We start from the raw sequence: 18,031 nt of genomic DNA, 5'->3' as shown, positions 1-18,031 counted from the left end.
CCTTTTCCCTTTCTGTTTCACATCACCCACTTCTCAAGGGAAGGATGTGCTCTCTGGAGCCTTTCCTGCAGGAGTGGCCCAGACAGAACCCCAAGAAACAAGTGTGGCTGTGTCCTGCAGCTCTCCAAGCCAGGAGCAACCCCTCCAGGAAGCCCTTGTACAATGGAGCTTCATTTCCTCTCTTCCATTCTGCTTATTTAGTTGGGAAAAAAAAAAAAAAAAAGAGTATGAGTTGCACTGGTTGCAGTCAGTAAGGATCTTCACATATGGATGGGAATACTACGGTTTACAGGAATTTAGTGAAGAAAAGCATAATGAGAGCTAATGATTGGAAGTGGAATTAAGACGCAGTTAAATGGAAAGGAAGGGATAGATTTTAATGCAGGGGATGATTAACCTTTGGTACAGTGCAGGTGGAGCCCTCATTCCACAGGTCTTTGAATTGGGACTGGTTCATATCCTGTGAGCATGCATTAGCCAAGCAAAAGTTTCTGACCTTGTCCCTGCCCTTGGGAAGGCAAGTCGAAGGCATGAGGTAAACACTCACATCTTTCATCTTCATGATCTTCTGAACTGACTCTTTGCTTGCCTCCACTTTCATGCCATCCCTGCTTCTTTTCCTCACTTTCTTCTTATGGCTCGTATGCTCACATCTTTATGGAGCCCACAGGAAACAATACCTGCTTTGTTTGAGCTGTCTTCACTCCACTTCCTTCCCTTTACCTTGTCAACCACCAGGAAGGGCTGGCTTGAAAACTTTGTCCATTTAGCAGAGCTTGGCTTCAAGTCAACAACCCCAGGCTAACAGTGTTTATCAGGCAGCAGGAGATCAATTCTAATTCCTGAACAGTTATCGTTCTTCCTGTTGCGGCTGTTCTCCAGCACTTTGAGATGCTGAGAAACTTTATGCACAGGTGTTTGCAGGAGGCAGAAAGATTGATGTGTCCCTGCAGGTTTTACAACTGATCATATCGGTCATAAGACCTCTATTGTCTTATGGGAGGGTGCTCTGTTTTCTTTTTTTTTTTCCTAAATGTTGGTTGTAATTTGTGGGAGCCAGCTTAGTGCAGTCACAGAAAAAGGGTCTGTCTGCATGGTGTTAAATTGGTATCTCAGCCTGGTTCCTGTACTGGAATATACTGATGCTGGCAGAGATGCATGCACTTGCTTTGGTTGACAAACGGACAACATTGAAATAAACGTGTTCACTGCCCCAATTCTCTATAGCAATTGCCAGACTACTTTTTTTCCTGTTTGTATGTTTAGCCTGCCTCAGTCTGACAAGAATCGCAAGAAGAAACTGGTGTCCTGCAGAGCAAAACACGACACACAACATAAGCCTTACCCTTCAGTGGGCAATCTAACCAGGGGCACAGGGTGGGCAGAGAGCCCGTCAATAAGCAAACAGGTTCATAGAATCATAGAATGGTTAGAGTTGGAAGGGAACTTAAAGATCATCTAGTTCCCACACCCCTGCCCTGGACAGGGACACCTTCCACTAAACCAGGTTGCTCAAGCTTCATCCAACCTGGCCTTGAACACCTCCAGGGATGGGGCATCCACAGCTTCCCTGGGCAACCTGTGCCAGTGTCTCACCACCCTCACAGTAAAGAATTTCTTCCTTATGTCTATTCTAAATCCACCCTCTTTCAGTTTGAAACTGTTACCCCTTGTCCTATCACTACACTACCTCCCCATCTTTCCTGTAGGCCCCCTTTAGGTACTGGAAGGCTGCTATAAGGTCTCCCCGGAGCCTTCTCTTCTCCAGGCTGAACAACCTCAGCTCTCAGTCTGTCCTCATAGGAGAGGTGCTCCAGCCCTCTGATCATCTTCGTGGCCCTCCTCTAGACTTGCTCCAATAGGTCCGTGTCCTTCTTGTGCTGAGGACTCCAGAGCTGGACGCAGTACTCCAGGTGAGGTCTCACCAGAGCGGAGCAGAAGGGCAGAATCACCTCCCTCGACCTGCTGGCCACACTTCTTTTGATGCAGCCCAGGATGTGGTTGGCTTTCTGGGCTGCGAGCGCACATTGACGGCTCATGTTGAGCTTCTCGTCCACCAGCATCCCCAAGTCCTTCTCCTCGGGGCTGCTCTCAAGCCATTTTCTGCCCAGCCTGTATTTGTGCATCATCCATGATCCTTTACAGCTGAATTAATTTTGAAAGTGGGAGAGGAAAATGGGAGCACATATGCTGCTAGGCCTCTTCTGTCCTGCAGCCTCCAAAAGATGCTCTCTAATGTCTCTCTGGGCTCAAGACTAATTCTTGAGCTAAGTCTCATCCTCACTGGAGCGATAACCAAAACCACCAAGAACTTCCTCCGTAGCCCTTTAACCTGTAGCGTTTGCTATTGTTCAGAGTGCACAGAAAACTGTGAGAGGGTGTAGAACACATCTATTTCCTCTTCTAAAATTAAGGGAAATGGCCTGAAGGGACTGAATTACAGAGCAACACACTTGGTTTACTTCTTGGTTGAGAGTGGGGTTTGTTTAGTGCTTATTCCTTTGCCTTGTGGTTTAAAAACAACAAATTAAAAAACAAAACAAACCAAGAACAAATAGTGAGCAAGGAGCAGCTGAGTGGATAACCTACGCATCAGCCAGATTATCGTGGGTTTAGCAGGACAAAAAAGCTGCAACAGAGTCATTGCATGGCTTCATTTTGGTTTCTTTGCTTCTACAGCCTCACCAAGAGAAGGGAGGAGAACCAGGAACACCCATCTGGGCACTAGAGAGGTGCTCTGCTCCTCTCCAAGGACAGGCGGCAAAGTAAATAATCCAAAGGACAGCCTTAATCATAGTTTTTAAAAAGAAAGGACCTTGTAGCAATGATTGCACCAACAAAATCTGGCATTCCCACTTTTATATTAAATTTTTTTTATTGAGATGATGTAATTACAGGCATTTTAAAAATTATTTGCAACTCACTGGCCCTGAGAATAGGCTTTTTTGTTTGTTTTTGTTTTGTTACATTCATTTGATTCAGTCCCTTAGCCCCACACCTTAAAAAAACAAAAAGCCATCATCAATAAAAAGACTAGAATTTTATTTAAAAAAAAAAAAAAAAAACACCAAAAAAACGACCTTGAACTGATGCATTCTGGATTTGCACACGGTTGCAGTCTGACAAAGAGATCTGGAGAATGCATGCGTGGAGTTTGAAATCTGGGGAGGGTGGCAGCGACTTAGTGTTCACAGAAGGGGCCCCAGTAGTGTTCTTTGGATGGAGAGGCAGTCAAAGGGTTTCAGACTTAAGTCAAGAAGATGTTCTGCTGTGGAACTGCAGCGTGTCCTACCTGACTGGCTTGTGGCTTGTTCAGATTTGTAGCAAGCTGACAGCAATGAAGGTCCCATTTAACTGCACAGTGTGAAGATCCTTTCTTGGGTGCTGAGGTTGGAAGGGACTTCTGGAAGTCACCTGGCCCAACCCCCCTGCTCAAGCAGGGCCACCTAGGGCCAGTTGCCCAGGACCATGTCCAGATGGCTTTTGCATGTCTCCAAGGATGAGACTCTCCTTTTTCCCACTTGCTTTGGTGGCAAAGGCAGAGAGCTTGTCTGCTTTGCTGCTGGCAAATTCTACACTGGGAAACCAGAAATTGGGAAAGGGAGGTGGGCATCAGGGTTGGTGGAAAGACAGCGTTACCTTTGCTAGCCCAGACAGGCAGTCAAGTGTTCCTATAGCTCAGTACATTAATGCTCTGTTTGCTCCTTGTATCTGCCATTTGGATGTGAGGTAGAAGGGACCCCGTCTACTGCAGCTGCTCTAACCTGGTTTTATTTTGTTCAGTCATAGCTGGTAAACTTGCTTCCAAGACCCCAAGAACAGTTCAAATCCTGCAGCTCCCACATCAGGACCCAAGCCCTTGAGGTTCTGGCAGCTGCAGCGTCACCTGAGCCACTCACTGCTGCGTCAGGCAAGACTGGCCGGAGGGCAGGGGACAGCACCAGCCAGCAAGGTCCTCTATGGGATTGGCCTGCTCCAAGTTCAAAGGCTATTTTCATTCCAACTAGCACCAGCCTTGAGAGAACTTCTTCTCTATCGTTGCGGTGGAGAAGAAGTTGCCTTAAGATGTCCTATACGTGTGAACTGGAAGAGTTTCCAACAGCCACCAAGTATTTTTTTCCCCTTTGACTTAGATGCTGCAGGTGAAAGTGATTGCATTTTTGGTAAAGGCGAACATTTCCTCTACAAAATTTCCCTATGGGACAATATGTGTGATTTCAGGATTCTTTGCTTTCTCCTGTCTTACCCAGTGCTGAGGACAAACCTTGTTTGCTAGTATACACAGTGACCATATCGGCTGTGGATTGTCTCTCGTTCTTTCTATTTTGCAGTGTGCACCTTGACCATGACAAAAACCTGTGGCTCAGCAGAGCACTTTATGTAGAAGGTCCCTATTGTCTTTTTTTTTTCTCCTCCTCACCATCTTGTAACAGTAGCTGCAGCAGGCAAATGAAAATGATGCAGTTATGCAGTTGTCAGAGCCAGAGCAGTAAAGGATATGAATCATTCTCTGCACAAACTTGGTTTTTCTACCACTGAACACCCTAAGAAACACGGGAAACCAGCAAGAGCCTTTCTTTACATTGATACTTCTGATCACACTTCATCTGTCATTCATATTCACCTCTTCACCACACCCTCTTCACCCCAGCTCCTAAGCCGTGGCCGCAGCCTGGGTGCCCTTGAGCAGGGTGACAGAGCAGAGTAATTCCCTGGCCCCTTGGTTTCAAGGGACCTTTGGTTTCAGATCTGCGACCACTGAAGTCTCCCGGTGTTGCCCAATCTCACACCTCCTGAGCTCCAAGGACTTCAGAGTCACGGCAGAGAGAGGTGACAGGGTGTCTGCTCATCTTTCTGATACACGCTCTTGTGTCTTGTCTTTTCTTTCGAGGCAGAAAACGTCAAGTACGTGGTGTGCTGGGGCTTGTAACACATTGACTATGATTTAACAAAAAAATGTGGCTGGGAAAAGCTTAGGGAGAGATGTACGTCCTGTCGTTCCTCATCAGATACTGGCTCTGAAAAATCTCCCCTCTTTGTATGATGCCTATCTGCCTCCTTAACAAAGCTGTTCCTTCTACGACCTGTGACTCAGTATTAAGTCTTTTGTGAGATTGGACTATCTCTGTTTAAACATAGGGGACACTATTCATTGCCGAGTGCCATTTTTTCCTGGATAGAGTAACCCTCTTGTTAAATATGTGGCGAGATCAAATGTTGTGTTGGTTTAATAGCCGATAAAAGCTCTATCATGGGAATGTACCTTGTTTTTTGGTTGAAATGGATTAGATTAGCCCGCTGATTTTTGACATTTCTAGTATGCGTGTTCCCATAAAAGAGGACGTGCTTTCTTCCAGACACCATGTGATTCCTGCACAGTTTCTCTGTGCAGGAGAGAAACTTCTCTCTTTGCAAGCATCATTTCTGCTGCTAGATTTTCCTTCCATTAAAAGGACCACTGATGATGGATTGCTGGACACCTGAACACCACAGACTTTCCTGACATGGCGGTCCAAGCAACGTGAAATGAAAAAGGCCAGTAATTTCTCTTGTATTGGGGCATCAAGGACTGCTGAGCTTCCTGCGACCAACCAGGCAGAGCTCTTCGCCTCACGCAAAGCGCCCTCAGTGCAGCAAACCAAATTGGGGGTGTAAAAAATGGGGCACCTTGCAACCAGAACAAAACCAAAACCCAAGAAAGCAAGACAGCTGTAGGGTTTCTTTTTTTCTTGTCTTTTAAATCATGTTAAAAACAGGCAAGCTGAGAGAAGCTCCCTTGATGGCAGAGCTCGGGGGTGGGGTGGAGGGGGGGAGGGTAGCGGGAGGCATAAAAAAAAACAAATCCCAAAACAAAGCCAAAATCAATTACAAGATATAAGTATAGCTATTTGGTCTCTAGTTCTCTACCATCAGTTTTCAGATTGGTGAATCATCTACCTCTCCAGCAGCACAAAATGATCCCGGAGAGGTTTCTCAGTAATACAAACCATGCAATGGGTTCCTTTTGCTTTCTCCCTACGATGTAAGGAACAGTCCTTCACCTTTCACCCCAAAATTGCTAGCAGGTATGAAAAATACCCCTCCCTTTTGTAATTACAGATGCTTCAGCCTTTGCTTTTTTATAGAAGGCTTTGAGCTGAAATTCTGCATTGTGGATATATTGTGTGGGTTACGTGTATATATATATATATGTATGTGAAACATTTCTCTCTCTACACACACACACATATATATATATTTGTCCCCACCACCCCTCCCTCCCGCTCCATTCTATCACTTCTTTGCTAGAGGGAGGGAAAACGTCAACATCAGTCTGTTGCAGAGGTTTGTCACATTTATTTTTCTCCTCCCCGGAGCACTTAGGTGATTGGTTTTGGTCCATATTCCAGCAGTTAATGGCCACTCGCAGGACTCGTTGTGAGCCCAAACTATGCTGGGCTGATATCCCACCCCACACGTGAAGGGTGACTCCTCTTCATTTGACAGGTATGCGTGGCAAATTCTTTCGGGAGCTTCAACACATTTCCCAGTGGCAGCACATGTTAAATTGATCCGAGCAAACTGGAACCCTTGAGCAAATCCCTTCTGTGTTGCTATTGTTTTATGCGGTGTTATGACATGAGACTTGCACAGAAAATAAAAGCGCTCTATTTCCATAGGAAAGCCTTCCAAAAAAAAAAAAAAAAGCATAATCTGACGTCTTGTCCTATGTGAGATAAGGGAAGTCAAACTGCATGTTTATTAGGGAAAAAAAACAACAAAAAAACCCCCAAAACTGAAACAAACCAAAAAGAAAGAAAGAACTCAAGGGAGACTTTGTAGGAACAGTGAAGTAGTGCATAAGTCCAGGCTTTCTCCCCTTCACTTTTCTGCCAGCACCACTTCTGCCTGTTAGTTTGTTTTGTTAAGGTGCTTCAGGTCCTGCGTGGTCTTCAAGCTAAGCGGCAACCCCAAGTACTGCTTCTGTGTTGTTGCTTCCCTTCCCAAAGTGTGCCGGCCATCCGGGCAGATGTTTCTGCCATGGACCCACAGAGGCGGTGCACCAGTTCCCTTCAGCACTCATCTTCTTGGTATATTTGTTCATCCAGTTCCTGGGATTCAAGGTGCTCGAGGCGGTCTGTTCGGCCACTCATAATCTCATCTGGGGTCTTCATGAACCTGCAAAACAGAGAAACAAGCTGATTTCCCAGTAGTCTCAGCTTTTACCTTCATCAAGACGTTGAGGGCCCTGAGCTTTACAGTTCCCCAGATCATCTTTCCTGTATCCTCCCAATGCCTTAGTATTTCCCAGCTTCTCCTCAGCCTACTGGTGTCTTCCCTCCTCCATACCTTGAAAAGAAACCAAAAAAACTCCCAGGCATTTACCCCTCCTCCTTGAAAGTCCAAATTTGAACAACTAAACCCCATAGCCTTTTCCATGATATTTACTTCTTCTCCCTCATATTGTTTGCTGTTGTTGTGTAAGATGCCACAGGGACAGTCATTTATGGTGTCTGGTGACAGGCACATTGAAGACCTTTATGGCCAGCACATTTCAAAGCAAAAGCACTTGCAAGGTGTGCGGAAGCAGAGAGCTACTGGTTTGTGCAGGCTTGTGCGTTAGGTGAGTGAAGAGGAACATGAAACACTAAAGGAACGGTGGTGGAAAAAAACAAGGACCAAGTCACAACAAGTTCTGGGAAATGGAAAAAGCCCTGAAAGAAAAAGCTTTTGGGGAGGGAACTGTAAGCAAAGACAGTCTCTTCCTGTGTGATTGTAGCAAGCGTAATTGTAATGAAGCAGCGTCCTCCGTAAATGAATGCCATGGCTCCCAGCACTAATGTCTTGATGCAGTAAGTCTGCAGGGGGCTAGAAACAGAAACTGCCTCTGGGGAGGCATGGCAGGAGTAGGAAATGGGAAAGGACATCCACCAGCCTGCAGATCAAGTCTGCAGTCTTGATCTTTGCCAGGATGCTTTTGCGTCCTACTGCACAGAGATAGCACGGAAAAGCTCTGCTTTTTCTTTCTGGATTTAATGGCGTAGGAAGAGAGAGCGGCACCAAAAGGATGACATTCTAGTTTAAACACAAATCACTTTCCTAACTCATAAGTACTTCTGGAGAAATTAGGATGAAAGATGTTTATGCTGGAAGTGATACAAAATTTCACAGTCTTTCATTAACGATGTACTGGCTAACATTCAGCAGTACAAAATGTGTTAATCAGAGGAGCTGATTTTATTTCAGGTTGATGATATGCTCAGTATTCTTGCCCCAGTGAAAACAAAACCAACTGACAGGGGCCTCATTACTATCACTGACCCAGAAAAATCAGTGCTGAAGCTAATGGGCAAGACTTGCCTCCTCTTCTGCCTCTGAGGTTATAAAGCTGAGGGCTCTCCTTCTGAAAAATGTGAAGTCTCTCAGCAAACGCACAGCACAGCCTGGAACTAACCTTTTGCCATCCCTTCTAATTTTGGAAATCATGTGCACATATGCATTTAGGGGAAAAAAAAAAAAAAAGGGCTGTGACTCACTGCTGTGTCACTCCCATTTGTATGCTGGAAGAACGCTGCTGATCTAAATGGTGTTACGGTGCTGCAAAACTAGCATACAGAAGCAGTGAATCAGTCCCAGGCTACACGGGGAAAACACACCAAAGCCTACGGGCCAGACTGTGCCCTGATTTAAACCCTGTGCTTGTCTTGTTGACCTTGCGTGAGGATGAAATCAAAACAGAGAGTGATCCCACTGCCCTCCCTACCTTCCGTCTGATCTGTTTCCTAAACGACGTGGGAAATGGGCTGATGTGAATGGTACCACAGTACTTCGGGTATTCTTTCTGCTCTGTGTTTTAAGTCATGTCAAGGAACTAACAGCATGGGTATTTGTAATAGCATTTGATTAAATTTTAAAAAACCAACCCAGAAATACAAGCTAATAAAGAAACAGTATCTGTGACCTCTTTTGTTGCAGAAGACACTCAGGCAACCTATTAGAAATCCCTTCTCTGACTCCATTTTACTTAAAGCTCCGTACAGATATCTGCAGATGACAACTGCCTGCACGTTACTTATAAAGTCTTATTTCCTATTATTTCTGTGCTTGCGAGAAATAGCCAAGAAAGGCACATTAATGGCTTGATTTTTTGCAGCTGTTCTTTTCAGATATAAATAGGTCTAAGAAAACAACATCAATAAGTTTTTATTGGGAATTGTGCAAAAAATGCTTTGTTGTTTTTTTTTCCAGTTTCCGAAGGAAATGAGGTTTATATGCTCATGTTTTATGCTCCCTGGTGACCTTTGAATCTGTTGGTCAATTTTGTGCAAGTCTGACAGAGGAACTGAGGTCTCCAAGGGCATAAAGTTTCTACAGTTTTGAGAAAATAGGCAGCCTGGTTGAGAAGAGACGGACTCCTGTTTTGTTTGTGCCTCCACCAAAGGAGAGGCTCCAAGATAAGCACATTCACTGTTCGGCATCACAGAATTCCCCCGGGGCAGCACAGTCTTCACACAAGGCCATCACAATCCAGCCTGCCTTCCTTGGAACTGCTGCTGATGGAGCAGCTTTGTTTTAACTTTACGCAAAAAAAATTAAAATCACACAGTCGATTTTGCCTGTGATTCCTTCTTCCCTTCACTCTCCTTCCCCCGCCTAAGTCTCCTTCTAAGAGCTGACATAAACAAGACGTTCCACAGAAACCTTTTCAGCTGTAGATAGTTTGAGTGCTAATGCAGTTCTGTTAGCTATTTAAGAAAACAAACTCCAAGACTGCCTTCCTATTGATATAATTTCTAAGCACATTACTAGATCCAGACCACTGACATCAAAGCAGTCTTTGGTCCGAGTTCAGTGCTCTGTGGGGCAGACATACGCACTAGGATTCGCCGGTCTTGTCTGAAGAGAACTGGAGTGCTGTCACTCTCTGCCAGCCGCACTCAAGTTCAGACAAGTAACTCCCCGCTTTAATGCTGTTTCAAGCACTATTTCCTAAATTCTTGGTTGTATCACCCAATCCGATGCGTTAGCTTTTACTAACAGCTCTTGCAGGTCCCTCTCTTCTTGAAGTCAGCACTGCTGAAGGCACGGTCATCAGCACTTCTCTCCTGTGATGCCGATGTACTTGAGGAAATGCCTGATCCCTGCTTGGCTTTCACCAGCAGCTGTGTCTGAGAAGTGAATTTGGAGTGGGTTTTCCAGTACTTTGGCTGAGATCATGAATCATTTAGCTAAGGTCTTAAACAATGGTGCAGCCTGCTTGAAGCAATTGAAAAGGCTTCTGTTGACTCCACTGATCATTGAAACAGGCCCGTATTTTTGTAAATTGGTGCAGTTGCCTTGGAAGCTGGGAAGCACTGGTCTAGACAACTTTTACAAATATATGCCCATTGTCACCTGTGTTATAGCTGTGGCAATGAAGTATCCCACACACAATTCCATCCTCCATCTTCAAAAACTAATTGTCTGTAGAAAGGAATGGCAAAGAAAAGAAAAAAATTACCTGAACAAAAGCCTTTGTCCTGGCTCCTTCCGGATAATATTTAGTTTGTAGTAGTGGCGTAGGGCTCTGGACATTTTCTCATAAGTCATATTTGTTCTGTTCTGTTTTTTTCAAAAGAAAAAGGAAAAATGTGGTGAGATGATTCATTAAAACCTTCCTAAGCCCCAAAAGGAGTTGCAGAACTATCAAAGCTAGCTGAAGTAACCAAGTCAGTTCAAGAAATTACATGTTCCACTCTTCTGCTGGTTGCAGGACCCAAATTTTTATGGGTCTCTTTTCATTCAGGGCAATTTAAGCAAGTAAGTCCAACAAAAATTCAAAATGAGCGTTTTCTACAGTTTCTTGGATCACAAAGAACAAAAGGTTTCATCAGCCACAAAGGGAGACATTAGCTGGAGGGAGACACTCATGCCAAGTGGGATGTGACAGGCCTGTTCTTAACGAAACCGCCTTTTGTAAAAAGGTAAGAACGGTGGCTAATGACTGAATCTGTCAGCAACCCCTGTTAAGAGTGCTGTTCCTCTGGCATTCCCCTCCATTAACTAGTTAATGCTTACAGAGCATAGTGGAGACTGAGAGCCTGTTTCTCCTCTTGTTATACAGGTCTAAATCAAGAACCCCATTAGGTGGTATATCTGCTTCTACGATGGAGCTTCCCCTTCATTTTGGGATCTTCTAACCTCAAAGGCCATATCCAGAGCACTGCGTGGTGACTGAGGTATGGCCCTGCTGAAGCTGAGTATCACGAGGCAGAAGTGATGGGCACTGGCAGAGCTGTATGTGGGCAGCCCCATAGTACTGACGTGGGGTAGAAGGATCACTCCCTTAGGCTACGTCTGCATGAAGAGCGTTTTTCTGGTACAAGGAGCACTGGTTACTATGCTGGCAAAGAAACTTCCAGCAGAAAGACAACTATACTGGCAAAGCTGTGTTTGCACGAGTATTAAGCAGCCGCCTTGCCATGGGCAAAACATGCCAAACTAGTAGAAGCATGCTTTTGCTCTGTGAGTCTCCATGTTAGAGGAGTTTGGCTTGGCACAGCTCTGTCAGTCCAAGATCAGGCAGAAGTCTGTAGCGTTGACCTGGCTTCATTAAGTGAGACTGATCCACCTGTCTAAAATGCCCCCTAAGAGCGGATCTCCTCTGCTTGCCCTGACAGCAACTGCCCTGCCAAGGGAGGCCATTTAAAGAGCTCCTGTGGCAATTAAACACTAGCAATGACAATGTTTTCCCTGCAAAATCTAGATTCCGCTCATTGGGAAGCCCCCTGAAACAGCATGTGTGCTTTTTCCATTTCTTACGTGCTAAAAGGCCACTGCATTTCCCAAGTGGCTAGTGGTCTGAAATAGCTTCAGTTTCAGACACCCAGCATGAGACACGACGACAAGGCCTGATTATTAGCATGGAGGTGGGGGGAAGGGCAGAACTCTCCACTCCATGTGTTGCAGCCCAAGACCTCAAAGACAGATCTTGTTCTTGTAAGCCCTGAGTCACATGAGAAAATCTTGACCTTATCAAGATTATAGGCTATGTATACTCATATACAGAATCACGGAATAGTTGAGGTTGGAAGGCATCTCTGGAGATCACCTAGTCCAGTTCCTCTGCTCAAAGGATGGTCAACCAGAGGTGGTTGCTCAGGACTGTGTCCAGTTGGGTTTTGAACATCTCCAAGAATGGAAACTCCAGCGCCTCCTCTGGGCAACCTGCTCCAGTGTGTGACCACTTTCCTAGTAAAACAGTCTCACACCTGGGGTCTCATGAAACCTAACAAGGGGAAATGTCAAGTGACACACCTCCTAAGGTCATTCTTCCCCAGGCGGGGAACTTTACATTGCCCCTTGGTAAGTTTCATGAAATTACCATTAGCCCATTTCTCCACCATGTCCAGGTCCCTCTGGATGGCAGCACAACCCTCTGGTCTGTCAGCCACTCCTCCCACTTTTTGTATTGTCTGAGAACTTGCTGAGGGTGCGCTCCATCCCATCACCCAGGTCACTAATGAACACGTTAAACGGTATTGGCTCCAGAATCAATCCCCAGGGCAACATGACTAGTGACTGTATTTTGTGCCGTTGATTACAACCTTTTCAGCTCGGTAGTTCAGCCAGTCTTCCGTCTACCTCACCGTATTCTTGTCTAGGTCATACTTCATTAGTTTGTCCGTGACAGACGGTCTCAAAAGCCTTTCTAAAGTCAAGGTAAGCTACATCCACTGTTCTCCCTGCATCCACCAAGCTAATCATTTAATCATAGATGGATGTCAGGGTGGTCAAGCATGAGTTCCCCTATGTAAATCCATGCTGACTGCTCATATACTCATATGAATATACTCATATGCATACACTCATATAGATATATCTATACATACTCAGACCCAGACTGCAAAAATCAGTAACTGCTTTCCAGAGAACAAAGCAGAATCACCCTCTTAAAAGGAAATACATAATCCTGCAGCATTTGGTGTCTGTCACAGGACAGCGTGTGAAAGCTGAATGTTGGTGCAAACAGGAACACAGATAGAAAGATCCTGCCGAGAAGTGGCATACAGCTCCTTGTAAACCACATCTAACCAGAACACCCTTAGCATCAGGTTTCGTGAAGAAATGAGATGCCTTGAGAGAGAAGGACCGTTAATTCTTGCACTCCTCCTAATTTTATAATTAAATGCTTTTATAACTAAATGCCTTTAAACCAAACCAACAGGTTCTCTATATGAAGGATAGGTTTTAGTGCTTGAGGCTGGATGATTTATACTTCTAATGTGCGTAGAATGAAAGATCACAGCTTTCCAGCAGCAGTTTATATGCACAGGCTTTCTTCCTTTTTCCCCTGTTTATAAGTGAATCCTGTGATGTTACAAGAGGTGAAGTGCCATAGGAGGAAAACTGCATTGCTTCCTTACCTTGTGGTTTCCCCACAGCCGGGCCAGCCCGTTGGGATCCACTATCCGAAATATTTTGGATTCCTTATCTTCCCATCGGATGAAATTTTCGTACCGGCTGTCAGAAAGCAGCTGATAAACATAATCCCAAAGCAACCTACAGTCTGTGAAGAGAGGAGCAAGAAAATATTGACTTTTTTACCTTGTGATTAATTCTGGAAACTTTTGGGTGGATGTGTAGTGAAAGGACAGTTGGGATGAGGGCTGAAACAGCTGCTGCAATGTGAAATGCAAACGGCTTGGTTGGTATCGACTGATGTTTGCAAAATATACTGCAATATAGAGCTTCTTCTGATGCGTCCTGGTCCTTCTGACACTGACTGAGCATCTTTATCACACTAAGAGCTGTGTGAGATGACCTGCTGATCTTAGTTGTGTTTTTATTACTGTTCTGATGCACATAAACCCACCACTGTTGGCCCTGACACTGTTGCTGGCTGTTTCAGTGGGGAAAGCAAGAACCCTGCAACCTGCTCTCCCTGCTTGAGGCTGCCCCTTCCTGTGCTAACATGAGGGGTCTAAAGCCTGGGCAATGTCACACCTCTCCTTTACATACACCATGTGATATAAAATTGACACCTTTATCATTTTCGAATTTGCTTTTTGTTTTATTTTTTAAGGTTCCTGAAAAAACCCCCAAGTATTATAATTACTTGAGTGCAACTGAGAGGTTAAATACTTTCTATTTGGATAATTGAATTCAAATTTCCTCCTGGCAAACACTCCTTAGGTCGCTAATTAAAGGTCTAACAGATACTTAGGTTTTAGTTTAGTGTTTTTCAGTTTCATGGCAGTCTCTTGAGACTGGGGAAGCCAAGAGCTGAGCTGCTCCTACTTCCTGCTTGCAGTAAGCGTGTGTGTGCGCAGCACGGCATAATAACTGGCAACTACGGAATACGGAAAGCGAATTGCACAGAGCTGGGGGTTCTGCTGCTGTCAGAAACAACGGAGTTTTTATAGCTCAACCATCCAGATCACTAAGATGGGCCGTGTAGTTGCATTTGACTCTGAAAGCAAAACCAATCTCTGAGAGATGGCTTGTTAGGGTGGTTGAAGGGCAGGGAACCAAAGACATCTAGCTTCTAGGTGCTAAAATGGATTCTTGTCAGCCCGTCTTTCTATTCCTGTCTGTCTGGGTTTGGTATGTGTTACAATGGGGATGATGACATGTTCAGTATAAAAATATGAAATGCTTTTTGAAAAGGGATATGAGTAACACATTTAATGAGCACACCTGAAATGGTTAGAGATACTATTGATGGTATTTCCCATTTTCAAACTCTAAAGAGTATCTCTGAAACCTGTACTGTCTCTAAAACCAGAGTTTAGTTTGCCAGTGCCCTTACTATTCTCTCCCTGCCAGCCCTACCGAGAACAAAACAGTGCATTTTGAAGAGATGGCATCTGGCAAAAATTGTAGCTTCCCCAATGGTCACCTCATCTGTGACATCTACAAGAGGAGGAATGTGAAAGGAAAGAGGCAGTCAGCTTTTTTGGTTGGAAAAACCTTATTTTCATTAACATTTTTCACAGAAAAAAATGTCCATTCCCATTTGACATTTTTCTGTGTTTTAATTTAAAAAAATGAAACCAGTTTCCATTTTTTTCATTCATGGATACAAATGTTGTTCAGTGATAGCTTCCTCTCTCTCAAGCAGAATAAGGTACCTGCCGCTGGGACCAGGACAGAAAATAATTCTCCTCGGCATGCATTTGCCTAGATGGGTCCCTTCTTGGCACAGGGATGCGGATAAGCCTTCCTTTCCCTGTCCCCCCACCCCAAGTCGCATACATAGCAGATACCAAGCGGGTAGCTGGCTGCAATGAAACGCTGCAATGCCGAACACTGCTGTAGCGATCCCCTTGTGCGGCTCTGGGCACAAGTGACTTCCCCTGGACTACGCAGGGTGGTCTGTAGAAGACCATGAAATTAAACGTCTCAGACTAACACTTCAATTTCTGTCATCTTTCCTCTCACAAATTCACAAACCCCAGTTCTTCCATCACCCTTCCATCAATAATTTTTCAGACACACACACACACACACACACACACTCTTAGTCTCTTAGACACGCACATATTAGAAAAAATCCTTCTTTTCTAGACTTCATTTATAAGGAAGAAAGGAAGGGAGATTATATTGCTCTACTGGTTTGTGCCTTTTAATAATGTGGGAGGTGCTCAGATAATAGGGTAGTAAGGCCCATGTAAGGGGTTCCTTGACACACGTGCAATTCATTCCCAAACTCTTTCAATTAAAGGTTGTACAGAAAATGAATTGTTAGTCAAGAATCTTAATTAAAAAAAAAAAAAGCCAACAAAACCTTTAACTGTCTTTTTTTTTTATTTCCTTTTCCTTCTATTCGTCTAGCTCTGACTCCCCAGGGCATATTTTATCAGTTCATCAGAGTAGGTAATACCACTGCATTCCAAAAACTACCTTTTTTTTTTCCATCAACCTGTATAATCTGTGATAACTTTAACAACAAAACCTGCATAGCCTATGTCAACAATTCATGCTGAATTCACTGGTTTGGACCAGCATTTCTCAAAGATCTCCATGGTTTCTTTCTGTCCAGTCCTTCATTAAAATCACTGTAAAGGTGATGTGATTGTCTAGGTCCCCCAGTGAATCCATTCACCACCACCATCAGTGGTCAGTAGTGGGCTAAACACCTGTGGTGGGCTCAGGCTGCCCCCGCCCCCATCTGCAAGAGAGGTCTGTCTTGGCGGGAGCAGTTTCAAATCAGAAAACACTGACTTAGACGATATTCATCGAGGAACTAAGAGACACTTTGGGACCAAGGTAGGAATATATTAGAAACCTGAGGGAAAAGAGGAAGGATGTATGGGTCAGTTGTTGAACCAGCACTTTTGGACTGTGCTAGAAGTTTGCTGAGGTGGTTGGTTGACATATGGCCCCATCGGGAGAGTGATGCAGGAATTCGGCATCCCAATTTCAGTCATTTGGTTTTGCTGGTGCCGCTACTGCTAGTCCTGGAAGGAGCAGCCCCACCTTGGGGTCTGCTGCAGGGACGGCGCTCCCGCAGAGGCAGGTCAATGTCAGGCTCTGTCATATTCTTGAATGTGCAGCCCTGGGCAGACACCTTTTGACTACAGTAACTCATAGCTAATATTCAGAGTTCTGCAGAGATATGATTTACCCTAAACTTTATTTTCACCTCATTATTTGCCATATGTAATGTGACTTTTAATCAGTTGTGTACTGCCATTAACTGCTCTAGAAAATGTCCAAGTGTATAAACAGAACTCTTACCGATGGGGATGGCAGACCCCTAAGATCCTCTCTACAGTGGCCCCTGGAAGAGTTTCATGGAGCTGATGACTCCTTGACACCTGACTGGAATTGCACATGCAATGTGCATTGCACTGTGCCAGGGCTGCACATTCACCTCAGCGTGGCTAGCAAGTAAATCCTAGTCGAATCTAATAGCTTTGGTTATTTTCCATTGGCTATCGTTACTTCACACACACACAGTGCCCTCCTCCTTCGCAAAAACAAGAAAGCACAAAAACATTCAGCCCAAGATGTCTGAGTGGCAAATTATTGGACTAACAACAGAGTTTCAAACTCTGAGATGAGGTAGGATTCAAGTGCAGATTTGTTTTTTGTTGTTCACCTACTTTTTAGAATGGATTCAGGCTAAGCTTGAATATAAATATTCCTCAAATGAGAAGAACTCAATCTGCATCTTGAGATCTTCACAAGAAAAGTCCCAAGTGATCAAGGGCCCCATCCCATATTCTAAACTGACTGAGCTGCTCAGACTTGCAGAGGTATTTAGTAGGCTGGTGGAATTTGCAAAAAAAAAACCCCAACCACCCAAGTATCTTAGACCTCTAAATCTGTTTGGTTCAACAAGAAAATTGAAAATTCTTGAAAGTTCTGCTTGGCTCCAACAACCACTTAAAACTTGTCTATCAGCAAATTTACATATATGACTGAGTTGCAATAATTTAATGAGCTGGCATGCATCAAGGCAACTGTGGCCACTCTGTCTCAAGCCACTGCAAAGAGGAAATAAAAAGCATTAGCTTTAAACACCCGTAGAAAAGATTTAGGCTCGCTGCATTTGCTCTCACCTCTGCAGAAAGCTATGACACTGTCAAAGCTATGCACACTGTCAGCTATTATGGACTAGCTGATGCTTGGCAGCGCAATTTAGTTAAATGTATGAGCTCTGTTTGCAGAGTACCTAAATCAGTTTGTCTTCTTTCAAGTTTCACATGGGAGACCTTTAGGATCCTGAGCATAGGCACTCTGAGGTTTTTTTTTGGTTTTTAATCACAAATGATTTACGCCCTGGGTATCTCTCTCCACAGACTGCACAGTAAAAAACTATGAGGTTCTGTAGGGGTCTCCCTGACTGACAGGAGGAGACACTAAATAATCTACCATTATTAGGCCAGTAGAGGCCATCTTTAATAGGACAATACAGACTACAGGTCAAAGACCACCTGATCACTCTTAGCGAGTGTAATGAATTTGGAGTATAGTAGAGCCCATCTGGAGCAAACTGCAGCTGATGAAACTGGTGAAAACCCAAGAAGAGGCAATGCTAGAAAATGCTATTAAAAGGAGCTTC

General features: G+C 44.4%; 1 protein-coding gene across 4 annotated transcripts in view; it reads right to left on the bottom strand.

The window, feature by feature from the left end:
- Positions 1 to 6,707: 6,707 nt before the first annotated feature.
- Positions 6,708 to 18,031, bottom strand: part of ETV6 (ETS variant transcription factor 6) — a 143,118-nt gene continuing 131,794 nt past the window's right edge. For all 4 annotated transcript variants that reach the window (XM_063355398.1, XM_063355406.1, XM_063355411.1 and 1 more), the window contains 3 exons: positions 13,386 to 13,528; positions 10,481 to 10,581; positions 6,708 to 7,158 (listed from right to left, as the gene is read on the bottom strand). In XM_063355398.1, the coding sequence (XP_063211468.1) occupies positions 7,053 to 7,158; positions 10,481 to 10,581; positions 13,386 to 13,528 (350 nt within the window). In that variant the 3' untranslated portion in view covers positions 6,708 to 7,052. The remainder of the gene's footprint in view (positions 7,159 to 10,480; positions 10,582 to 13,385; positions 13,529 to 18,031) is intronic.

This window comes from Chroicocephalus ridibundus, chromosome 1, assembly GCF_963924245.1.
Source record: "Chroicocephalus ridibundus chromosome 1, bChrRid1.1, whole genome shotgun sequence".
Taxonomy (NCBI): Eukaryota; Metazoa; Chordata; class Aves; order Charadriiformes; family Laridae; genus Chroicocephalus; species Chroicocephalus ridibundus.
The sequence above is the reverse complement of the archived record's forward strand: the minus strand, read 5'-3'. Positions and strand labels throughout refer to the sequence as shown.